Below are 25,706 nucleotides of genomic sequence, written 5' to 3' on the forward strand. Positions count from 1 at the left end.
TGACATGACGTGACTTGATGTGGAATATTAAACCCAAGTGCATGCACAGGGTGGTTATATGAGCAGTTCTGTAAACGGAGAAGTTGTTGATTGTAGCTGCCTCTTGAAGCATAAAATATACTCATCCGGGTCGTCACTGCTATCTGGAGCCAGTAAAAGTACACAAACTGTAAAGTAGGCTCTTCTTGCGCGCATCTTGAGTCCAAGCCATTGAGGAGAAACTTTGAAACACATTCATGGGCTCGTAAGATGTGCTCTGCATGCTTTCTTTTAGTCATTCTAAAACCCTAAATGATTAGGATGTTTTTTCTTTTTTTATATATATATTAGAAAAATGTGACTCTTGGAATTTATCTAGTTGCATCCACCCATAATTCCATAATAACTCATTTTTTAATAAAAGCTGATAGCCTTTATAATAGCCTCTGTGTTGTTGCATATTTACTTGAAAGCAGCTTCGTTTTAAATTGCTTTTGTCTGCATTTTATCTAATAGAATGAAGACTCTTTGGCAGCTACATTAACCAGTTTACAACTAAATTGCCTAAGTAAAAAGCCCAACCTTGTAATAAGCGAGCATGACAACAATAATAAAGTTATACGATTTCCAAAGTAATAACATTTTTATTTACAATATTTTCAGTGCAAATTATTATTAACAAAATAGCACAACTATATATCAGAAATCCAAACAAAACAAATAGGTACATGAACACTTGATCTTCTGAGATTTCATTCACAACGTGACAGGAGTGGTTCATAACATGAACAAAAAAAATCTCGAGCGCACAATATTTTCTTCTGTTGAGGAAAACATCATCAGCGCTCTGAAGCTCTTGAGAGGAAATCGACTGTAAAGAGACACTGGAGAGGCAGGAAGTCCGTCTTTTAAATTCAAATATTCGGTGGATTTATTATTATAGCCTTGTAAGACAAGAAGAAGAAAAAAAGTGGCATAATCTGATACATTTTACACCTTAATTCTGGCCATGCTCCCAGTGTCTCTCTGGGCTAAAATAACGTGCAATAATGAACCAATAAAACGGTCTCTTTGCTCCTCCTGCTCTCAAGAATCAAACTGACCTGTTTTTAGTTGTGGTTGCTACACTCCAAATGCGTTTTTATATCATCGCAGTTCTTCTGTCAAAAATACTCTTAACAGAATCTCGTTCCTCTCATAGTTCTTTGCGCTGCCTTCATATTAACGCCTTCGAGGCCGCTGTCTCTGTGACCGTGGCCGCCGCGTCCGCGGTGCCCGCCTGCGCGCTCCCGCTCGTAATAACGCTGGTCTTGTTGTGCTCTGAAATGTCCAAATGTCCGTCAGCGCTTTCCTCCTCGGCCTCATCGGATTCACACTCGGTCCTGCCCTCGCTCTCACACTCGGACTCCATCGGCTCTTTGTGCTCCCTGCTGCCCGCCTCCGAGGGACTTTTGTCCGGCTTCTCGTCCTTCTCCTTATCCTTCTGAGCCTGGGCCTCTTTAGAGTGTCTCCACTTCATGCGTCTGTTCTGGAACCATACTTTCACCTGGAAACACGGATCCAAGGTGTTAGATAAAACGTTTTCTAATACATTAATAAACACCGACTGAGTTACATACAGCAGCAGCCTTGTTGGTTGGTGCTTTTACTCATTTTCCTTAAATATCCTTTCGGTTAACAAAGAGCAATCTATGAGGCATGTTGTGTTGTATGAAAGTCTTTTCCCCTATTCAGTCACATATTTGGAATAACAGCTGTTTTCTTCTTAGTCTTCAGTGTAAAATCAGGTTGAACTCAACACACTTTACACACTTCAAGACGTACAGGAATATTTAATCTTTAACCAGATAAATCCCATACCGCTTTTGCAAAGGAGACCCGTCCACAGCACAGAATGTGCAAAAATGCTGCACGTAAAGTGTAAATAACAATCCTAAAATAAGAGGCTCCGCTCTGATCTGTGTTGACATGCTGCTTGATTAAAAAATCTGATATGTGTAGATTAACTGATGAAATGTAAACAAAAACAAAAACAAGTAGGTGAGGTGTTGCTCAACATAAGGTGGGAGTTGCACAATGGGGACCCTCTCAGCCAATCAGGTTACACCATTCTATGATGATGCTGCTGCTGTCAGTTAAAGGCCTGGACCACAGCCTAATTAAGGCCTTTGTTAGCCATTTATTCAACATTTTAAGGGTGTCCCTTCAATCTAAATCTGTGTGAGAAACAAGCATGTGGGGAGCAAAACACAAAGTTTTATGCTTAATTAAATAGTCTGGTTCCATTATTTTGACAGATCAGTAAGGATGGAAACAGCAGCAATAAAAGCTGGTAAAAATTCAGCCAATAAAATGGCCAAAAATATTAAAGAGGCCTGTTTGTCTATAAAAAAAACTTTACTATGAAAAATAAAAAAAATAGTAATAATAAAATAAAAATTAGAAACAATTGTTTTATTTGGTTACTTTTATCTTGAGGGGTAAATTGCCTTACAGCTTGTGTGTTTCCAAAATATTGCATTGTGATTTCCTTATTTTTAACAGTTGTCACGGCAACAATAACTCTTCTTGGGTTCATACTGATAGAAAAACCTCTTCATACAGTAAACACTTAGGCCTGAAACCACCACTCACGACATGATACTTGTATCTGCACAGACAAACGGATCACACTGAGCAGCATTTTAAGGAGATGATGAGCATAACTGGTCAACAGTAATGATGATCTCAGGATCCAACTAACACGGAAAAAAATAAATATATTTCAGTCAGTAATTCTGCAGGACTGTCTCGATTTAAACCGCTCTAGTTGCTTCTTAAAGCCTTCTCAGTGCATGTGTTTTGTGTCCAACAGGCCTGCACACCTGGTGTGACCTGGTGTTTAAATTCCTCTGAGTCACCAGTGCATCTTACCTGAGCATCTGTGAGGCCCAGCATCGCAGCCAGCTGCTTTCTGTCTGGCTTGGTGACATACTTCTGTATTTCAAATCTCTTCTCGAGTCCCTTTCTCTGCAGGTTTGAGAACACGGCCCTCGACCACGACCTTTTCCTCTTGTACGTCTGAGGCATTGTGTCTTTTGTGAGAACGGCGTATGGACCTAAAGAGACACAAGGAGGACACAAGGTTAAAGCAAAAAAATCAGAGGGTCTCCCACCTGAAAACCAACATGAGACACAACATTCTCCCCATCTGCTACACTCCTATGGTTGGTGTCTACCTGGGAAGGTGTCCTGAAACTGATGCTGGCCTGAATGTCTGCTGCTGCTGCCTAGTGAACTCATCATGGAGGACGCGTCGCTCATCCCGGGGTCTATGGAGGAGAAGTACTGGCTGGCCGGAGGCTGAACAGAGACGTGGATGCCTGACTGACGGTTCGAGCTAACAATGGATGTGAGATCTGTTACAGAGCGAGAGATGATGGGCTTGAGTCAGTAAAGAGTTAACGCAGTAACACAAAGATGCAAGGATGATCTTAAATTTAGGGAGACTGCTTTGAATTTAGAGCCTGAGGTTTCCCTAGTGAAGTCCTTCTGTACAGACGTCCAGCTGTTTGTAGCTAATCCTGACCTCTGACCTCTTGTTAGGGGGCAAGAGAGGAGAGGATTTCCCCACAGGGCTCCTTATTATGAGGCTATTTGCGCTCTAACTACTCTGTGAACAAGCCTGTCAGTGTTGTAAACTGGAGCAGGTAACTGACTGCACATGTGCAAAGTTATTAGTTGCTTCTGGTTTGCTGCTTTCAGTCTCTGAACTCTGTGTTCTTGTGGGAGTTGAGATAATAAATATATTTCTAGGGCATAAAACACATCCCAGTTTTTTGTTTTCTTTATGGCTGGTATAACAGGAAGCTTCTGTTTAAGAAAGCGTCTCTGCTCACCTCTTAGCGACGACTTTTCCTTGCACTTTGGATCAAACTCCGTTGATAATATCCGATCAATTCCAAATTTGAGGTCTTTGCTTGAGGGCGGTGGTGCTTGTTGGGAGTTAAACGCCGTCCTGGAGACCGAGGTTAGTTGTAGTCCGTGTCTGTGATACGGAGACCCCGGACTCACCCTGGCACCAAATACTGACGGCTCCGGCGCGACAGGAGAAGGGCGCAGCGGCGAGCTGCCGGAGTGCGCCTGCTGAGCGCGGTGGTGGTGGTGTCCCATGTGCACCATGAGGGCGGACGAGCCCGGGATGTTCTCCGCATCCCCAGCCTGCAAAATGTCTGCGATACAAAACGAAGGCTTCTTCATTGTATCCACAGCGAAACCCCCGGCGCAGTACGCAGACCAGAGGCTAAAATTTGATGCGTAAAACGGGTTGAGCCCGGCCGTGTACATCCTGGAATCTCTAACGCCTTGTATCTTTTTACAGATAAGGGTATAAAAGGGCAGGCATGAAGAAAAGCACGGGTAGCGTTCTGGGAAGACAGATGCTCGTCCTCTTTGTGTAAATGCCAAAATCGCTCTCCCAACTCTGAAACTCTAACCCTGCAGCTCCACTCTGAAGTTTCTCCACTGACACTGATTGGTCGATTTTTGAGCCAATGAATGTTTTATGTTTGCTCACGTCATGCCCTTGCAAATGAGGATGGTGTGTAACATAGTCCGCCTCACACACTCATGAGCAGGGACACGCCAGAGCAATTTTGATCTAGAGATGATGGATTGATCACTTGCTCCTCACTCATATCACGCACTAAAGCACTCATTACACGTGAAGCGCTCGTGTTAATATCGATTCTTCTTTTGGAAACTGGGATAACTCCATACACTCTTGAGTCAGTTTTACTAGGAAATACCTAAAAGTAAAAGGGAAGATATAGGTCAGGAAGTACTGTGGGGTAACCAGTAATATATATTTAATAATAAACTGCAGATTCGTATAACCTTGTGCCCAGGAGAGGCTCTATTAGCTCCTTCTCATCCTGTTTTTGATGGGCCATGATTCGTGTTAAATGAGCGGATACGCCTGCTAGATTTGCTCCCAAAATAGAACCTGTTTTAGTATTTTAGGATACAGCAGAAATCCTTATTTCTTCCGGAGCAGAGGGGGGGAAACTTTATAATGACTGTTAGAACTTCCCTTGTTCAATATTTGTGCAACTTTATCTCAACCTGCAAGTTGCACTGTGACGCAAATCCGTCCCCATGCTCATAATAAACAGAGGAAATCTATTCCCCTCCTAAGCGAAAACACAATTAACTTCAGAGGCGATACTTCATCCGCAAGGCCCCTTAAGATTCACGCCGTTGGGTTCTGGCCAATTTGATTTAATAATAAGGGATTTAAATAGCCTTTATGATGGCCTGCGTTTCTCTTTAGTGTAGATGAGACTTAGCTGACCGAAAAACATGTTTTTACAACTTAATCGTCGATTTTTTTTAAAACGACAAAACTAATCTGTCTCCCAGATCAAGTCTCCCGCGTTCTCTCCTTTGCTGTTGTCGTGCCTTCACTGTTAGGCCCCCTCCTCCTTCCTCAAACTCCAATCGCAAGTTTCTCTTGCATGTGTTGAAACAATGGCTTCTGAAGCCCCGCATTCATTTAGTCTTGATTCATGCGGGCGGAAGCGCCGATGACCCTGACTGCCTGCTATCATGATGTTTTCGAGTGACACTTTTCCGGGTTAAAATTAGAAATGACATTTAACGTTTGCCCTCCATAATGCAGTCAAAACAATCCAGGGAAGAGGATGTGGCGGTGCGCAGCGCGCCTCGAGTTATTTCAGGTGCTGATGAGCTTTTCAGTGGGAAGCGTTTGAGAAAACAGGCCTCAGATCAGCCTTCACCCGAAGTGTGTGCGCCGCCGCTGAAGGCAGAGGGTGGAAGCATCTTGACATTCTCGCTTCTGCTTTGAAAGTGTAATTTCTGGTGGGTGTTTGCTTGGATCAGCCAGTCAGTCGGTGATTAGCGGTAGAGGAAAATTTGCTTGAAGGAATGCACGCCACGCAACACATGGCGCAAGCAACTCTTTTACACCTAGAGACTGGTTTTACCCACACTGGTCCCAAAGACGGAGTAAGTGCAATACGCTTCCAAGTCCTCCTTCTGGCCTCGTATTATTGCGTCCATATTAAAGCTGCCGCTCTGAAAATATAGTGCTCCAAAAGTGACATATTTGATCCATAACTCACCAGTGAAAACTAAAATATTTCTGCTCGAGTTCTGCTGGATGATATTGTTCTCCTTTAGGTCTCTTTTCTGAGTCTGACATCCATGGTGCTGTATAAATGATGGCAGGTGGGATTACTGCCAGTGCCAGCGACTCTCTGGATAAAGGATTGCAAGACTTGAGACTTCAGTCTGTCTTAAACAACTGGAAATTCATACTTACTGTCAGTGTTGAAAAAAGTGATGTATGACTCAAGACTTTTTGTCTTATGCACCTTGCTGGTGGCCTCATATCTGAGGACTTTACGCTCGTGTTTTTCCACTCTTCTCCTTTCACAGTTCTGCAGAAACTTCTCTAAACTTTGGAGATATTTTGGTTTTATACTACATTTGCATACATTTAAATTTATTCTACATTAGAAATAAGCACTTAAATAGTTTACATGAAAGAAATACATGATTTTTAAACAAATAGCAGCATGTTGTTAAAGATCTACTGAGGAGAATTTAGCATGGGACTTTTAACTATAAAATCCCTCTCAAAACCTCTAGAATGATTTTTATTTAAATCATAGTTGTAAGTCCTTATTAAATAAACAAATTAATACAATTATATAAAGAAATATATACAATTGTGTCTCAGAAGTTCACTTTTTGACCCTCATCATATTCACAATCCACTACTTGAAAGTAAAACAAGGAACACCTCAACCTGTGTTGCTACATCAGTACAAATAAACCAATAAACTTCTGTACATGTGAATACAAGCCTTTTACTTACTGAGTTTACTATCTTTAGCACAACAGAGGTTTTCACACCACTGTGACAACATCTGACAGTGATTTTCCATATGACTAACAGTCCACATCCTTAAAAAAAGAGGGGTAGTAAGTGATAAAAATGTCTTAAACATGAATGCTTGCCTGATCAACTCAGCAGCTCTACTTCTGAGACTGAAACAAAGCTAATTAGAGACTAAACAAACAACATGAAAAGCACAATGTTGAAGCATTTATGAGTCACATGCTCCCTATGGATGAAAACAAAGCCGTGCAACTGTGCACTGTTGACTACCTGAAGTTTAAAGCGTCTATTGTTGTCGCCTGATTGCTCTCTGTGTGTTTTTCAGGAAGTCTTATCAGGATGAGGGAAAACTGAATGAGCACCTCGGACTGTGCAGCTATGCCGGATCACATGCTGCTGGGCAGAATGAAATGATTTCCATTATTACACTGAGAATTATTGCTCCCCTCTTGTAAGACCCTCCAGCTCAGGCCAGGATTACTATTTCTGGCAATGTTTGCCTCAGGAAGGAACTTTCGCAGATTTAATGGGACCTGGGCCATTGTACACAGCCTTCTGTATGGCACAGTGCCATCATTTCCACAGGGGAGAGAGAAGAGGGGGACTTGTCTAAAGTTAATTCAAAACAAGATTGTCCCATTTATGTGACCCTGAGCACATCCACTATTTCAGACAGTGAACTCTCTCAGAGGTTGAGATGAGCATGGAGCAGGGCTTTAGGTGCTGAAATCTGAACTCAACCGTCTGCTTCTGTTAGCTGGTTTGTTTTGGTGAAGCGGTATGTTGTTAGAAATAACATTTAAATCTAATTACAGTCATTATTGCTCAGATTAAGTATGATCTTACACAGAGCTAGAACAAGTATTCAGATGTTTCAATATAAGTACCCATATGTCCTCACTACTAAGCATCCAAAGTAAAAGAAGACATAAAGCAGTGAATAAGTCATTAAACATGTGAAAATTGCTCATACATTAATCATGCATAAGATGTCATTTTTCTTGCATTGGCTGAGTTTGATCTAACTGTGTTATCTTAATATGTAATCAATAAAACATCAATAAATTAGATAGTTCCTTCTCATGTGAAACAAACCATATGTCCTTTTCAACATGTTATGGGCAAATTACTAGAGCAGAATTATTCCCACAGATATCATGTAAAGCATTAATGAGAACGTGCAGGCCTTGAATGTACAAGCAGCTCCCCCCAGTGACTAAATGCTCTCTTCTCCTGTTCTTAAATTGTTGTTTTCATTTTTTTTTTAAGAAAAGCTACAACATTTTAGTAGATAAAAATATGTACAAACTGTGGAGTCAATTCAATTGAAGTCTTTAGGCAAAAAAGGTACAAGCTTCTCTCATGAGAGGATATCATCCTCTCTTTCTCCCTAAAATTCTTGCAAAGTGAATATATATTGTGTTTTTTTGGTGCTGGTCTGCACATTTGAAGGCATCTTGATCAATCTTTTTAATAGTTTTCAGATATTTTCTGATTCAAATGACAGATGAATGCTCGATGAATTCATTTGAATATGTAGAAGTAAGTGAGAAGACAAACTTTCCAACAGTTTTTTTTTCTGCTCTGAATGGGACATGGTTTTGAATATTGTGAGGCTCTTGATTTTTTCCCCTGTGTATCAATGGTAAGAACAATTTATGATTTAAGTGAGAACCTCCATTTTCACCGATCTACATTTCAGGAGCTAATTTTGTACATTTTTCAGTTAAAATTAATCTTGAGTCACTCATCAATGACACTGAATTTCACCAACAGAATAACTATTTATTGTTGTGAGTTATGAACTGAGAAAATCTATCCAAAATTATGCACTTCAGCAAGTAATTGCATTATTCTGAGATTAATACTGCTCACGGTGGTATTTATATATTTAATCAAATAAAATACTTGAGAACTGAAGTGTGAAAACAACAGAAAAAAACTCAATATTTCATAATCCACGAAAACTGAGATAAAAATCACTTTTTTTGGTTTCCTTACATATTTTTATTCCAGTTATCTACAGCTGTCCTCTTTAAGTTAAAATAAAATCTATGTTTTTTTAATTTCGAAAAATGCACTGAATTACCCAAAATTCAAGTGTTGTCTTTAACTTTGCTCCGGAGCAAAAGGTTCAAAACGTGTTGAAATGAATCCACATCATATGGAAGAGTGTCTGAATCCCACTACAGTCCCGTGTTTCCTTTTGTGGCAGCAAGGTTTCCACTCTTTCCTCTGCGTTGTCACAGTTTTAAAACATTAAGTGGTCATTAGCAGGACACCGGAGAGCCAAACTAATCACACTCGCCGCAGCCTGCTCTCAGCTGTAAACAACCTAAGGGGCTGCTTTAATGGAAGCTTTTAAATATGATGTTGACTCGGAACCTTTGAGCAAAGCCAACTGTTTACATTACGACAGTTTAAGTTGTAGCTCTCGTGCAGCGCTTCGGGGCCCTCAGTAGCCCCAAAGTGCAAACGGTTAAATCACATACTGTAAGCAGCGCCGCTGTGAGCTGCTCCGAACGAAATACTGCAGGAGACTTATGGAAACGCAGAAGGTCATGATGACAAACCATCAGACCCTCTGCTGCCGTGGCGAGACTCGGGCAGGAGCGTAAACCACCGCAGGAATGCGTCAAAGCATAAAGTCATTTCAGTCAGGCCTGTTTGAAATATGTAAAATAATAAGTGAAAGGAGTCAGCCTCTTATTCTTCCTATACTGCTGTTTTTTTCTTCTTTTTTTTTCACCCAGAGGTGAGTGCACAGGGCGTGTTTTTTTTAAATTTATTTAAAAAGCAATTACTGTTTAGATTTTGCATCTAATATCAGGTCCGGTATCGTGAAAAGTGAACCGAAAAGGCCCCATAAATGTTTCTCCTAATTTGATTTATTGTTCTTTCATTATTATTATTTTTACTGTAGTTACAAAGAGCAGAATGCAGTTATTGTAGCATTAACTGTGAACTAGCTTCATTTCTTAAAAAAAAAAGAAAGAAAAGATTTTGGATTGAAAACCAGGCACAAAAAAAAAAAGCTCGACAGAGGAGCATTTATTCGGTTGAACATTTTAAACCTCATACCTGTGGGGCTGCTGCAGATGCACGGACGGCAGGCTGGCAGGTTTGATGCAGAGCAGAGCATCTCAGCCTGCAGTGCAGCTTCAATTCACATGTTGGACAAACCAACATGCTGCTGGAAAAGCACGATGCATCAGCCGTGATCTTCCTGACAGCAGAAGTAAGACAGCAACAGAAATAAAGTACAATACATACAAAGACTAGATCTTTCCTGAAATAGATTATCTATCTATCTATCTATCTATCTATCTATCTATCTATCTATCTATCTATCTATCTATCTATCTATCTATCTATCTATCTATCTATCTATCTATCTATCTATCTATCTATCTATCTATCTATCTATCTATCTATCTATCTATCTATCTCTCTGTAATTTTCACTGTGGGGTTTTACATCAGCTTGTCTCAGGAGTTGCCGTACAGATCAAACCAGGACAAATTTGCCCTGCAAACAGCTACTGGAAATGTTTTTTCCGCGCTGTCCCTGGAGCGTCTTCTGTGCTGCTTTTGCCTTTTATATCTAATCTTATTTTTTATGCGAGAAGCTGCAGATCCAGATCCAGCTGCTGCAAAGCTGAGCCATAAACACTTTTCCCTCATATTAAATGTGCTGCTTTACACAAATAAAACAACTTCTCGATGACAGTTTGCTTTTAGTACATATAAAAATGTTGCCTGGTGCGCTGTTTTTTATTGTAACATGAGATTTTTGTGGTTTAAGTTGAGTAATTCTGTTACACACACATTTATATGTATATGTATGCATCCTTGTTTTTTTTCTTAAGGAGCTATGTCATCAAGGTGGTAGACGTTTATCAAAGGCAGCCACACAAACCCAAGTCACTTTTCTCTAGTAAAATGCTGCCATCCAGTGGTCAAAATCCAGCTTGACTGAGATGGAGTCAGTGCTGGTCTGCTGTGGTGTGCTTTTGGGTACATCTTTGCTTTGAATTTCTCAAGTTATTGACAAAGTTGCTGGCCAGAGGAGGGGGCATATCTCTGAAGAATAAACCGCTGTCTCAGTAAAGCTGTTCCGATTCCAGGGAATGAAAAACTACTCCAGACTCGAGTATTTCCACCATCATGGTTCTCTGTCGGTTTGATATAGTGTGGCTATTGTCTGCTGTCTTCTCAGCCACATAGTTCAGTTACTTAAACTTGGATTCTTCAGAGTAATCAATTTATCCCCAGCGCCCACCGTGAAATTCTGATTTCTTAGCCCCCAGTGAGTTTTAGGTGTCGCCTCTCTTGTCAAGAGGTTTAAAGACTTTATTAATCTTCTCACACCATTAGTCGTCTTTGGAGATTGGAGTCCTACATTATTACATTATTATACAAACTGAGTCTGATGAATTTGCCTTTCTTTCTTGCAGTAAACAAAGTTTGATGTATTATTTTATTCCATGTTGTGCTGATTGAACATGCCTTGGTCAGAATTGACCTGGTGTCTGCAAATTGTTAGAGCGTCATGCCCAGCTCCCTTAAAAAGCCTCAGTCTAACCAAGCTTAGACACTGAGAGACCCTCTTTTTAAGAGAGAACCTTAATCTGATATGTCCTTCTGCAGCAGTAAGCTATATTCTGGTGGGAACTGGAGCAGTACAACCACTGCATGCTGAGTTGCTTGAAAAAGCCTTTGATGAGTCAATCAAATTCATCTGTGAGATGAATCCCAGATGTCTTCTGGGATGCAATTCAAAGAGATGTAACTCATCAGCAACAAAAATACATCAGTTTCATAAACCTGCTTCAACTTGACAACAGACATAAAAATAGTGCAGAATCTGCAGTATTGATCTTACATGTCAGAACTTGTGCATTTTATTGTCATGAAGCACTAAATCTTCTAATCCCAAAAATTTGTTCAAAAACTTATCTCTGGATCCCACTTTACATGACTGTCACATGTCAGTTGTGCTCATTTTTTTCACTAAATGAATAAACATTGGTTAGATTAGTGGGAAGAGTCTTCATTTGGTCTCAAAACAGAAAAACCCTGAGACTCTGCTTCATGGCTGCTCCATGTCACCTCTCAGACTCGTCTTGCTGCCAGCATCCTGCTCTGTTGTCAGTTCAGTTGTTGTAACTGTTATTGATGTGACCACTGAACCCATTGTCATATTTATGAAACAGTTTGGGAAGACTAAGCTTGAATAATTGCAGCTGTTTAATTTAAACAGCTCTGTGGGGAAAGCTCTCCGATAATGTCAAACTGCATAATACAAAGTGCATTAAAATCAATAGAATCTAATTGAATAGAATACAAATGGATAGTACAGAGGTGACTATTAAAATCAGAGTAACCGCTAATGTATGGTTTTTAATGTGTTCATGCACTTAATTAAAATAAATCAGTATGTATAGGTGTGTGTGTGTGTGTGTGTGTGTGGTCAGTTAACACATGTTCCTTCGTCCTGGTCCATTAAGCTCGACGTGGTCGAACATACAGCTCTCTGGGGATTCCTGGTTTTAACCTTTGACCTCCATTAAAGTGTAAAAAGGCTCTTTTGGGGGGATGTTGGCTTGACTCAGGAAGTGAGCGCAGGTGTCAGCTGCTGGGGATATTAGACCCTTGTACTGACACTTTTTATCTTTACTTACAGTGTCAAATTTTTATTTGATTTTTTTTCTCAATTTTGTGCAGTAAATGCAAGGTCCAGGGTGGCTTTTGTAAAGTTGAGGTAAATACCTGTATATCATATATATATATGTGTGTATATTATATATATTTATTTATATATGCTCAAAATTTTAGGGATTTTGAGGGACGCACGTGTTGAATAGACAGAAACAGTTTTATATAGTTTCCTTCACTTTTCTCCCTTTTGAGACACAAAATCATAGTTCAGACTACAATTTAAGGTAATTTTTATTTTTGTTTCTGAAAATTGGAGCAATTCTCCCCATAAATATATTCAACCAACAGCATGAAACCCAACATTCAGTTTAGAATAATCTAAAAAAAAAAAAACGTTCTGTTTCATGCATTTATTCTATAAAATGTATAGCTTTTCAGCATACATCTGAGAAAACAGAATTTTAAAATTTAATAAGAGTGATTTAATGAAAGTTCCCTTTTTCCTTCTGTATGTTACAGCAAACAGCTTGGATATCTAAACAGAGGGGAAGAAGCAGGGTTTTGATAACCAGAACAAATCACTGTTTGAACTCGCCATACATTCTGTCTGTTCCAACAACACGGAAGAGTGGACAACTTTTCAAAGTGCATTGGATTCCAGGACGTGAATCAAGAGCACATTTCCAAGCTGAAACATTGTGGCACAATCATTAAAACTGCACAGAGATCAACATACCTTGTACAGATCACAAGAATTACAGAAAGATTTTACCTTCTTCAAATTACTATCAAACATGATGTGGCGATGGTCCATTTATCAAAACAAATATACAAACAATTATACTGAAAGAAGTGTTGATGAATTGGTGCTTTTAGCACTCAATAACACACACAAAGAAACAGTTCAAGTTCCTTTGCCGTAAGGAAAACGTGTCTGTTGACGTTGATATAAGCTGTTTTTGTTTCCTGCCAGAAAACCTCTTAAAAAAAACCCAGAAAAAATAAAAAAAATCCCTTCAAAACCTGTATTATGAGAGAACAGCTTATTCAGGCTGCCCTCTTTTCTATCTATTTACTTGTATAAATAGTCTGACATTTTGGGATATGAACACATTGTCTGTCTTACAGAATGATAGGTGAGATAACTGACAACACTCTCAAAAGTTTGGAACAAAAAAGGAACCTGGTTTGTTTAGCTAGTTAGTGCCGGCCTGCCGTGTCAGATGACAGTTAAATCTGCCAACCAGCCCTTTATTCACATCTTTTAGCCACATTTTGACCAAATGTGTGTGATGCTTTTTGTCACATGAATGATCAAGGCATTCCTTTATTACTTTATTCCATTGATGAATGAAAATGTATTTTCTTTATGCTGTGTTGGGGTCTGTCTGAGGAGCAGGTTTGAGCTACAGCAGTGAAGCTACAGCAGCTTCAGAAAAACTTACAATGATGCTTAGGCTTTAAGCACATGCTTTCCAGGTCCACTCACACAAACCGATTAGTATATACACGGCTGAAGTTTCCCACACATGGATGGACATATAATCTGTCTACAATATAATGTAGAAGTGTGGTATGTAACAAGCAATTCTCTTGCAGGGTTTCTCCTCAAAACAAGCGTCAGTATGGTTCGTCTGCTCTTCGTCTTCTTTGTCTGGTTTGTTGATCAGTTAGATCATTAGGGTAGAGACTGATCCAGGTGCCTGGGCAGAGTAGTTACAAATATTTGGGATGAATGCCGTGTGGAGGGACCATGTGAACCCTTACAGGCTGATGAGGATGATACAATCTGACAGGCCTCACAGTTGAGAAAAAAACATGTGCCTTTCAGCTGTGCGTTGAAGTGTAAGCACAGTTCCTCACATGCTCACTCACGCTGGATAAACCAGGCATGAATGTGCAAGTTTGAAAGTTTTGTTTTAAAAATAGTAACAATTCCTGCAGTAAACTTCAAAGTAAACAGATTTTTTGAGCAATGGCAGGGATTTAACATGAGACAACCTAGACAGAAATGTGGAAATAGGACGCTCGGAGTACTTGACCAATCAGAAATGATCAGCTTGCAAGCCTTACCCTGAAAGTACAACCTCCCGACCAGGTGCATGTTTGGGGATAAAATATCTCCCTGGTGCTTTCTTTATTTCTTGCAATGGAAGTACTAGGAGCGAGATTTGGATGCTCAGAAGGTTTCCATTTTCTGGGCAAGTTACTGCAGTCAGAACAAAGAATATGCTTTTTGCTAATCCAAGCTAACCGTCTTTAGCTTTAGTCTACATTCAATATATGAGAGTGGTATAAGTTATCTGTTTCAACTCAGCAAGAAAGCAAACAAGTGCATTTTCCCAAAATATCAAACTGTTTCTTCAGAAATGTTTTCCACAAATTTTACAGGATCGTCTGAGATTCGTTAAAACCTGAGGTGTGAACAGAAAAATGTGTAAAAAGTGACTGACAGCATTCCTGTAAGGTGCAGTGTCTGTGGGATGCTGTCTGTGCTGAGCGCATTAACAAACTTTATGTATCTTCAGCCTGCATCCTTTCATCTCTCAGCAGTCTCTCTCTTTCTTCTGCACTGTTCTCTTCCTCTAAGTTTATCATCGCAGCGCAGCATGGTATCCTGGCCAGCAGGGGGCGGTGTAGTCCATTGTAAATCCCTGTGCCCATCAGAAGGACCAAGAAACCCAGAACCTGCAGGCCTTGAAAGCGCTCCCAACCCAGCGCCAGGCTCACCGCCCAAATGACCAGCGTACGCAGGCTGTCCAGCACCATTCGGGTGGTGGCGCTGATCTCTTTGGTGACGCTGATCCCAGCAAAGTTGAAGAAGGCAATGCTGACCGTGTTGCCCAGAAGAGCTAAAACAATGAGAGGCTTGTGGCCAATCTGACAGAAGGCATCTATAGCGTCCTCCAGAACCTGCCGAGGATTGCCGCTGAAGTCGCCAACATGGATGAAGTACATGGGGATGAGCAGCAGCGACAGGACAATGAAACCAAAGAGGCCTGAAAATAGAAAGCACAATTTATTCGGACCAGTAACAGCAGTCCCCAAATTTTTTAACAAGATAACCTTACTCACTGCCAACATTCAGTACTACAAATCCTCTGGTTAACCACAAGACTGCCAAAAGCCTGAAAACTAACAGTAAAATTATGTGTTTTCCAATGTTCAGATTCATTGTGGGACCTGATTTTGGGGTGCTGGCTGCAGTTTGTAACCAAGATCCTTTCATTGGTTAACACTGGCATCATTGTCTTTTCCTGAACTCAAAAAGGCCAAAGTGTTGGATATGGAGACATCTACAACCACAAACTGCAGACTGCAACCAACTCTAAACACTTCATTTAACCCACCAAACTGAAGAATGAAGGAATGAAAAGTGTTTGATTTGTTCCTACAGGGCTACAAAGAGAGAGGAGCACAACTGCTGTCCAGTCAGGAGAGAAGAATGAACTTTGTGTGCTTATGACTGTGAAGGGGTCGTTGGTGGGTACAAACTGGCAGACAGGAGGCCTTGGCAGCGGCAGACAAGACATGTCCATGCATGGAAGTTTCAGGGAGGGACGTTTGGTATTCAGCATAGCTTTCTTGAAGAAGAATCTTTCTGGTGTATTAACAATGCCTGTATCTGCCCAAAAAGGAGGCATCTTATCTAAGTGACTAGTTAAAAGAGCAGCTGTGAAACAACTCCTTTGTCACCTTTATTCTTTGTGCCAGATACGATAAAGCAGCCCTAACCCATTTGTTTTGACCACTTGGAGCAAACAAACACTTTTCATCATCTGATGAAGCTGCAAAATATTAGCTGCTTGTTTATCCATCCAGCTTTAGCGTATATTTGCAAAAACTGACCCAACATTTTTACATGAAAGACCTTATTTACAAGTTAGTCGGAAACTAAACTGAGGTGGCTAACTACGGCTTAATAACTAGGTTATAATTCACGTTCTAATCTCTGATGAATAGGACAGACGAACATGCCGCTGCTGTAATGTGTGTTTCCTCTTAGCCCTGACACAGAGCACTATAGTAAATGTCTGGAGTGTATAAACATGTTTCATTGGATTTATTACTGGAATCAGCCACAGCTTCAGTCCTCTCTGATTTACAACCTACACAGAATAAATAAAGAAATGATCATGGTGATTTTTTCATGATTATAAACCCGCATGTCGGCAACTTTCAGAACAGACTCAAGGAAAGCAGTCCCATCAGAACAAGAGAGCAAATCTGTGATCACTTTTCCATTACAACAACACAGTTCACTCCGCATCTATCTGTCATCCTGTTTTTTCCTCTGAGTTCTTTCCAACAGTAAAATACAATTCAATATTTATCCTTGTCCCGTGTACATTTAATCTCTTCCTCACTTCCTCTGTTGTCATTATCTTGGGTCTCTCTGCTGAATCTGCCAGTGGTTGTTTTACGCCGCCAACTTTGTTATGACAAGTGTCTTTTCTTAACTTTATTTATTGTGGCAAAAGTATGTTGTCATCTAGTTTTTGGTTGTGTGACCTGGTACTCTAAAGTACAATGGTGTGGTGAGGAGCAAAGATGTGTATCTCAGCCCCCCCGGCTCTCCAGGCCACTTTCAGGAGTTACACGCGTCTATATGGAGTTCACATGTCTTTCCTGTGCCTGCACGAATTTCCCATCCTCAGTTCAAGGATGTTCAAGTTACTGCAGGTTAAGTGGCCCTGAGTGTGTAATGACATGTCCAGGATGTACCCCTACGATGATGAGAAGGTACAGCAACTTTCTGTCCCTCTGAGCTGATAATACTTTTGCATGTAGGGAAATAAATTAGGGCATTCAAATACTTCACATGTGGATATATTTGCTGCTTAAAGTGTGACTTTATGTTATCTGTTGGGAAACAATGATAGAATCGTCTGTTGATGTTTTCGCTATTTGAACTTTGCCTTCCTCATGACTGACTACTCTAAATATCAATGATTAAGGTATTCGGCTTGATTGATTTTCTTTTTGCCTCTTAATTTTTTTTACATGTCTGTGATTTGAGGGAATGAAAGTCCATCCGTCAGTTAGTATGAGTGTAAACATGTGTTGCATGAAGAGCTGCAGACAAAGAGCTGCTTCACCTTCAGTTCCAACAGCTCGAAGAGGATGGACGTCATGTTTGTAGACAAACTTTTCCTCCAGCACCATCTGCACTGCAACAATGATCTGAGCCATGATGATCAGAAGATCACCTGCAGGGCAGAAAACAGTGCCTTAGTTAACAGCTAATGAAACCTAATCGCCACAATAAAAATAAAGATCTTACCAGTGATTACGTCGCTGAGTTTGTGTGAGTCATCTCTGTGCCCACTGACAAAGTCAGCAAGGCCAACTATCACCAGGCCCAGGATGGTGATGAAAATGCCGAGCCACTGATTGGGCGCCAGGCGTCGCCCCAGAAAAGCCACAGAAAGAAGACCGGTGAAGATGATGACTGCACCACGTAGCATCTGGAAGCTAGATGCACTCGTCATGCTAAGTGCTGGAAGAAGAAAGGAAGGTTTTCATTACAGATATAACTAAGAAACATATAGAGATAAACAGACATGAGAAAAAGAAAAAGTAGACAAAAAAACAATTACATTATTCCTCCTCCATATTGCCAAGCACAAAAGGTTGCGGCCACTTACCAACATACATGATGGAGGTGGCCGTCATGTCACACATGGCAGGAGGGAAAAAAAGGAGAGGGTTGAAGCTTTGGCCGGCTATCATCTTTGGTTCTGGGCTGCGTCTGTCATGGCAAACCAAGATGTAGAAGACTGCGAGACAGCTGAACTCGCCCAGAAACATTCCCACCGCCTGGACAGCGAGCGTTGCAGAAATACACAGAGACAGACAGTTGTTCCTCTGATCTCATTCACTTTGGGCAGAAAACTTAGTAAGCTTGTATGGTTCTAGGTTTAAGCCCCATTCAGATGCATCATCTTGTTGCCAGGAGATTCCTAACTAGTTGCAGCACTTTCCAAACATGCTTCCCCTCAGAGTTATTTTAAAATATAAACACACACTGGTGCTGTTTTTTATGCTGATTTTTGGTGACTGTCATTTGACCAAAGCTTTTTCTCGTGGCAATAGATGGTAAGACTTCGTGTTAAGAGATGTAAACAAATTATTTGACCCATTTAAAAACTTTTCCCACCATTTTTACAAAAGATACCATGCTCTTAATTCATTATACTCTCTCTGTAATAAATGGAAACACTTTATTTGACAACACAGCTCTAAAGCAGTATTTCATAATTGATACGTTGTTTTGCACGTCTCCTCTGGGATTTTGAACCATCCATCTTCTGTGATGGTCTTTAAAGCCTGAAGGCTCCATCACCACACAGATTCTGGATGAGATTCAGCTCTCAGCTCTGACTTTGGCCACTCCAAAATGTTTATATCGTTCTCTGTAATTCATTTCTTGTGGCGTCATCCTCAGTTGATGCTCTTCGAGGCCAACCTTGCACAGCTCACAAAGAGCTTAAGTTTTAGCTGTGACTTGTAATTGACCTCCGTTGGAAATGATACAGAAGCTGGCATTTTCTCAAGAATTTGATTTTTTTTAAGTATATGAACATTTTGGACATCAGTCTATAACACAATGTCTTACTTAGAATTTTGATTCTTTTTCCAGCTGGAATAACCACGTTAGCCAGATGAAAGTTCAAACCTCCTTTTTAATTTACAAAAACTGTAATAACAAGTTAAAAATACTACATGTTTGACCAGAGTTTTGGACTTGACCGTTGGCGATACTTTTCAGTGGCACATATGTTATCAGAACAAGTGCCAAGGTTCAATATTCAGTCCTTAACCCTTTGTCCAAAGTGCTACAAAATGCAGACAGCATTTTGTTTGTTACTGTACCTGTACAAATGGGTGAGAGAAGCCGTGTTCTGGGTCATCATGGCAACCCTTTGCAGTGAACATGTCAGCCCATCTGCCAGACAAAAGCACATTGTTACAACTCTGTTACGGATATTTTAGACAAAGAAACACTTAACATCACAGAAAATATGTCAGTGATTGCCATATTGCCCGTTTTCATTTTAAGAAATATAAAAAAGAGAAACAAACACTAATTTCTGTGTGATTAAGCAGCAGCAACTGACTGCACTGTGGTGAACTGTGAAGGATTTCTGCCTTTCCCATTAAATACCTTTCATTTATATAAAAAAATTAAAAGCAGTGCAGTCAGACACTGCACTTTCAGACTGAAAGATGATGACACTGTGTCTCACTTGCGGGGTTAATGAGTGCTTATGTCTGCATAAAACCTTTATAGTCCAACAGCCAGAGGAAGCATGACTGACATGTGAGGGTCTTGTCATTTAAATTCGATGACATGACACTTCCTTGAAATGCGTCAAACTTGTGAACTCATCAATTCACAACAGAGACGAAGGCAGCCCTGTCAGCTGATCCAAGGCTGCTGTAATGATCCTTTTTATTGTGGCCATTGGCTTTGGATCGATTATCTTTACAAAGCACAGAGTTGCATAAAGAAAAAAAACAACAAAAAAACATGAAAGCTGCACCGAAACTATCAATCCTGTAAGTGAAGCTGTAAGTGACCTCAGCTGCTGGGAGGCGGAACTGTGACTGGGCAGGTATCAGGTGACTGCAGTGAAACTTTACCTGTTAGTTGCTGTGTTCCTGTTAAAGCAACATGACACAGCGCGTTTTGTCTGACACAGAGCTACACACACTGATTCGTGGCAGAGATGAGTTTTGTTCAGATGACAAAACCCACAAAAAGGACAGAGACGTGAGAGTCAGGCGGGAGAAAGCTGACATAACAGATTATTGGAGAAGTTAAAAAAGCTGAGTATCTCGTTTCACTAACGTGACAAACTTCATTCTATCGTGACAGGAAGAGAGGACTTCAATCATTGCTTTAGATCATCTGTAATTCACTGAAGTGGAGGCATCATTATGCCATGATTAGATTTAGATTATAAACTGCAGGGAAAGGAAAAACAATGAAAGAGAAATGAAAGGAAAACTAACTGATAAACTCAGAAAAATGTTTGCGTGTTTGTTATAAATGCACAGAACCATGATTAGTCTCATCACTACAGCCCCAGGCTTTTTACAGGTCAAACAGTCAAAACTGAATGTGGAAGGGAAATGATTACCTAAGGTATGGAACAAAGAGCTAATCACACCACCTGGAGAGGACAGCAATTTCTTTGTATGTGTGTGTAGCTATTCATTCATCTACATACCTAGTTATCATTGGTTGCTGTGTGTAGTGCAACCTAGCAAAACTGGTTTATAAAGATGCAATACAACCTGCTTATTAGATCATTACAAATATCATCAATATCACTGATATCATCACGCAGCTTACTGAATTAAATGGAGTGGCTTCAGAAGCTTTTACAGAAAAATGTCACGCATTTTGATTAAATACTAACTCCAGGTTACAGCAATAATAATGATCAGATCTTACTTCTGTATATTGAAAATGTAACTGCATCTTTAGCAGGTTTTTTTTGTAGACCTAATTCTGCCAGATTTCTGTCAAGTCAACACTTTGTTGCCATAAGTGATCTCAGGCCTGCAGCACATGATGTTCATTCATCATCAAGAAGTGTGACGCTAACCCTGAAGTCTACTGTGATAGCCACAGATAACCACAAATCATATTTATAGATATTTTCAGTTAACTGCTGCTCAAAGGTTTGTGGGACGTCCCATTTCCTGTTGTTGAAGATAAATGCTGAAAAGGTCTTTTGAATATGCAACTGTTAATGAAAGGTATTGCACAAAGGTTTTGTGATCAAACACCAGTACTTAGGTTTAAGTCATGTATGGAGGGAAATATATAACAATAAAGAAATGCTACTTCTAAAAAGTTAATGTAAATTAAACAGCCTTAAAGTAATTGTTTAGCTTCTGATATTGACATCGTCCCATTGTGACGGAGCCGTCATGATTCTCACGAACAAATGAGATCACAGTTCGGAGATGTGTTTACCTGTGAGCTACACAGGAGGAAGAACAAGGCAATTATTCAACGAACATTTTTGAGCGTTTGTGCCAGCAGGGCAGGTTTGTGCAACACAGATAGCCCATGACAATGAGAACACATCGATGCAGTGCGAGTTTGTGAGATTTTATGAAACCTGAGCTTAGATTATGCTTGTATAGTATCATCTGCTGTTGTTTGCTGACAGCAGCCTCACAAAATAATATCAACAACATCGAAATGTCTGTCCTCACTTAATTCATGAACTAATGTTACCGGCTAGCAAATACAGTAGCTACATCTACGTTACCTCAGTTACATGCTAATATTTTGCAGGAAACTCACTGTCTATGTAATAAATATGTAAAAACAGTTAACTCAAGGGGGAAAAAGAAAAAAAACTAAATAAATAACAAGCACTACATTTAAAAGCCTTAGTTGTTGTTAGCTGTTATTTTGTGTGACCTCACTCAGGCGTACAGCAACTAACTATAACTATGACCAGATGACACAGAGGAAAAACACAATTCAATTCACTCACTTGGCCGATAACGTGTTGATGGAGCCAGTTGTGAGCATAAGCCCCGCAAGAAACAGCTGGTATTTTGTCCAAGCCATGCTGGACACGTGAAACAAATCTGGAAACAAAAACCACCAGACTGTATTTTCTTAAAAAGGTACCCCGGTTGTTTATTCACGCTCACTCCGCTGCGTCTCCTAGTCAGTGAATGCCACATGACAAAATGCGGTCAGCTGACCCCTGCGCAGAACGTATGCTGCCTTCATGAACACTCGGAAATAACACAATATAACGAACTCGTGATTGTGTGAAAGTTAGTGGAGTCATGGAAAAGTTGGTCGCAGTTAAATACTTTTAGGATTATTTAAATGATTAAAGGCATTGAATAGACTGACATGTGCACAGACATGAAGAGGGTCTCCAACTATCCTAATCGCTGTATACATTTTGTTGTTATTTTGTGTGTCTGCCTATGACATCTTTGTCATCAGTTTGCATCATTCTAAGGTTGAGAACGTCTTTTTTACCTTTTTAAAAAAATTGTTTTATGTGTATTTGTCAGTTTTTTAAGAACTCCGTATTGTCATTTTCTTCTCTTTGTATTGTATCATGTGTGCTTTTGTGGCACTTTCCCTTTACTTTTGTCATTGTTGTACATCTTACTTTGGTGACTTATGTCTTTAAGGTCACTTTAGATTTATATTGTTATTTTGTTTAGCCATTTTACATCTATCTATTGTTGTGTAACATTTGTTTTGTGTTTTTCTTTTGTATCTCCTTGCTTTTCATTTTATCAGCTATGATAAGATAACACCATTTTGATCAGCAAACAGTATTTGGCCAGTTGTTGTGGAATTTTCCTTTGTCAAGACCTCTTAGTCTTACCCCAGTATTAGTAGTTCTTATAGTCCCTGTGTACGAGAAGTGATAAGTTAAATCATTATGCAGACAAAACCCTACAAAATGTAGTTTTAAAAAAGCAGGCATTAGAAACAGTATACTATTTTCAGTTGTAAAATAGTATTACTGTAAATCTGTGGAAAATGGATGTCCCTCTGGCTGCATAGTGGTGTGGTGGTTAGCAATAAGGTTTCTGGACCAAATCCCAGCTGGGACGTTTCTATATGAAGTAACCCCTTCCTCCCAATGTCTAAAACATGCATGTTAGGTTGACTGGTGATTCTAAATGAACTACACTGGTGAGTACGTATGGTTGTTTGACCTATCCAGGGTGTACCCTGGATCTCGCCTGATGGCAGCTGCGATAGGCTCCAGCTTCTCCACAACTCTGCATGGCATGAAGCAGCAGAAAATGAGTGAATTAATGAATAAACAAATGTTCTTTGTGACTTCAAGACAAAAGCAGGACAGCTTTTTTTCCCCCAGATTCAGCATTTCATTGAACTCAGATATTAGTTTTAGACTTTAATTACATTCTTTAATGGCAACAGAAAAAGTGATCTTTTAAGCATTCTTTTAAGCCATTATTTATAATTCAATTAACTTAAATTCAAGAGTTCATGTTTGCAGAGTTACAAAAAAAGAAATGTTCAAGATGACCTTAAATGCTGCATGAAAAACATCATGGATTAACAGCAGGTGGAGTCAAAGACTAGAGGACTGTCTAAGATCTGAAAGTGGGACCACTGTTAATTCTCCCCTGTGTGGCCTCACACTGCTTAAAATTAGAACATGAATTCTACTTTCCATTAGGATGTTGTTCCATATTTGGCCAATCGGTGGCTTTTTGAAGCACGTAAAGAATAGGTCAACGTCATTTAAAAAAAGATTATAAGTTAAATTAAGGAGCTGGGTTTTCAATTTGTCATTCCCAAAGTGCCACATCTCCCCAGTTCAACCATGAGTACTGGGAAAAAACATCTTAAAATCAACCCTGTTTTGTGATGCATTGCCTATAATCACTTTTTATCCAGCCAGAGGAAATTAAGGTTGCTTTTACAGCAGGTATATTTTCAGCTCTGGTATCGGAGGGTGCTAAAAAGGATTCTAGGTGATTTCCCAGACACCTGATGAGAACAAGGAATCATCTGCTCTATGACTCCCTGTGAAGTGTCTCATCTCTCCCCTCTCTGCAGACAGCATTAAAAACCTCTTGGCTCCTTCCACTTAACATTTAGCTGTCATAACTCTGCTCAAGTGCTGATATGAATGCAAAAAAAGAGAGAAGTCATTGCTACTGCAGGACAAGGACATAACAGAAAAGAAGACGCTGTACAGTTGAATCAGATTAGATTAAGCGCTGATGTTTGTTAACTACAGAGGAAATCCATTACATCATAATATATGACCCCCAGGTAACGTAAGAGTTTCAAATTTGTAGGCTTTGTCTTCTGGATACATTTCATGGCAATTCATGAACACAAAATGTTCCTGGAAGCTGTCACTGGAAAAGAGCAAGCACTACAAAAAGTACTATCAAAGGTTAGCTTAGACAAATCAGATCAAATTAATGAAGCCTGTAGGTAAAATCAAACTTTTGCAGAACTGAGTCAGGGGAAAAGCAAAAAACAGCTTTTCCATTGACGAAAGCTATCAGAGTTGATATTTGCTTCTCTGTCAACACACGTATAGTCACCTGAGTCTTTGCTGACCTCAGGAGGAAATACCATTATTGACTGTCTCCACAGCTAAAATGAGCATCTAATTGCAAAACTCTAAATACATTTAATATAGAACCGTGGTCTAACAACAACCGTGCATTTGCTGAACACACACAGCAGCTTTCCATTTGATCATGATATCACGACTCTCACGAGAATCTAGTTGACATGCAAAGTAATCCCAAAGTGAGGACACTTTAACAAAAACAATGTCAACAAAGTCAATCAAGGGATCCTAAAGTTATTTGGACATTTCCTTTGGTGATTGATGTATGCATGAAAATGAATAACACCTCACCAAATTTTAAGATATTTTAATATAGACCAAAGTAATTCTCTGACCAACTAAAGAAATTGGATTGTTTATCATTTTGAAAGCATGAGTGTAATCAGCAAATTTGTTGCTGATAGATTTAAGCTTATATGTGCTGTGCATCTGTGCAGAACCAATATTTTTAAATATGGTAGTGGCCAACAGAAAAACTGATAAACAAAATATTCCACATTCCTATAACCCTCTGTGATGCAGGGAGTCAGCATAAGACTTATAACACACCTGACCCAATGCCTATCCAGCATGTAGTTGTCTCATATGATGACTTGTTTTTTAGGCTCTGCCCAGCAGTTTACTGGTGAGGTCTAGCTCCAGGAGGGGCCCAACTGCTGAAGTTCATTCTTAGCCTGTTCATTAGGGTCAGTGAGTTGTTCTTACTAAGGCCCTTTTTTTGGGATAAATTTGCCTTGGCAGACCCTTCCATGCAGCCTGAGGCAGACTGTATCAAGCTGACACATACATTTAATAACAAGAAACTTACATTAAGCCGTTACTGGTGACAAAAAAAATCTCCCAAACCAAAGGGAGAAGAATTACTTCCAAGTCTGACACATCGATTCTCTTCTGGAAAATAGCGGATTTCTTCCTTTGTGTTGTGGTGAGCTGCTGCCCCAAGCAAAGCAGCATCTTATAAGTATTTTATACAAAAGTGATGACAAGTGGAGCATGAGCTTGACAGGGGGACTGGTGTGGCATTAGTTGGAG

General features: G+C 39.9%; 2 protein-coding genes across 3 annotated transcripts; both read right to left on the reverse strand.

The window, feature by feature from the left end:
• Positions 1 to 704: 704 nt before the first annotated feature.
• Positions 705 to 4,475, reverse strand: hlx1 (H2.0-like homeo box 1 (Drosophila)). Of its 2 annotated transcripts, XM_072362644.1 has the most exons (4): positions 3,858 to 4,475; positions 3,198 to 3,377; positions 2,893 to 3,077; positions 705 to 1,525 (listed from the first exon to the last, which is right to left on the reverse strand). In XM_072362644.1, the coding sequence occupies exons 1-4, from the start codon at positions 4,303 to 4,305 to the stop codon at positions 1,196 to 1,198; spliced, it is 1,143 nt and encodes a 380-aa protein (XP_072218745.1). In that variant the 5' UTR covers positions 4,306 to 4,475; the 3' UTR covers positions 705 to 1,195. The 2 variants fall into 2 exon arrangements, with proteins under 2 accessions (XP_072218745.1, XP_072218746.1); XM_072362645.1 differs by lacking the exon at positions 3,198 to 3,377 and having other exon boundaries at positions 3,858 to 4,473.
• Positions 4,476 to 12,938: 8,463 nt separating this feature from the next.
• Positions 12,939 to 22,240, reverse strand: slc35f6 (solute carrier family 35 member F6). The gene is made up of 6 exons (XM_072362245.1): positions 22,068 to 22,240; positions 19,420 to 19,492; positions 18,192 to 18,363; positions 17,828 to 18,043; positions 17,643 to 17,753; positions 12,939 to 15,542 (listed from the first exon to the last, which is right to left on the reverse strand). Exons 1-6 carry the CDS (start codon positions 22,142 to 22,144, stop codon positions 15,058 to 15,060), a joined length of 1,134 nt encoding a protein of 377 aa, XP_072218346.1. The 5' UTR covers positions 22,145 to 22,240; the 3' UTR covers positions 12,939 to 15,057.
• Between the last annotated feature and the right edge of the window lie 3,466 nt (positions 22,241 to 25,706).

This window comes from Leuresthes tenuis, unplaced genomic scaffold, assembly GCF_036924035.1.
Source record: "Leuresthes tenuis unplaced genomic scaffold, fLeuTen1.0.hap1 SCAF_13, whole genome shotgun sequence".
NCBI lineage: Eukaryota > Metazoa > Chordata > Actinopteri > Atheriniformes > Atherinopsidae > Leuresthes > Leuresthes tenuis.

Coding starts and splice junctions, on each gene's coding strand:
- hlx1 (XM_072362644.1), bottom strand. CDS start 4,305: ATGTACACGGCCGGGCTCAACCCGTTTTACGCATCAAATTTTAGCCTC. Junction 3,378..3,857: donor GGAAAAGTCGTCGCTAAGAG/GTGAGCAGAGAC, acceptor GCTCTGTAACAG/ATCTCACATCCATTGTTAGC. Junction 3,078..3,197: donor GTTTCAGGACACCTTCCCAG/GTAGACACCAAC, acceptor GTGTCTCTTTAG/GTCCATACGCCGTTCTCACA.
- slc35f6 (XM_072362245.1), bottom strand. CDS start 22,144: ATGGCTTGGACAAAATACCAGCTGTTTCTTGCGGGGCTTATGCTCACA. Junction 19,493..22,067: donor ATCAACACGTTATCGGCCAA/GTGAGTGAATTG, acceptor TTTGTCTGGCAG/ATGGGCTGACATGTTCACTG. Junction 17,754..17,827: donor ACTCAGCGACGTAATCACTG/GTAAGATCTTTA, acceptor TCTGCCCTGCAG/GTGATCTTCTGATCATCATG.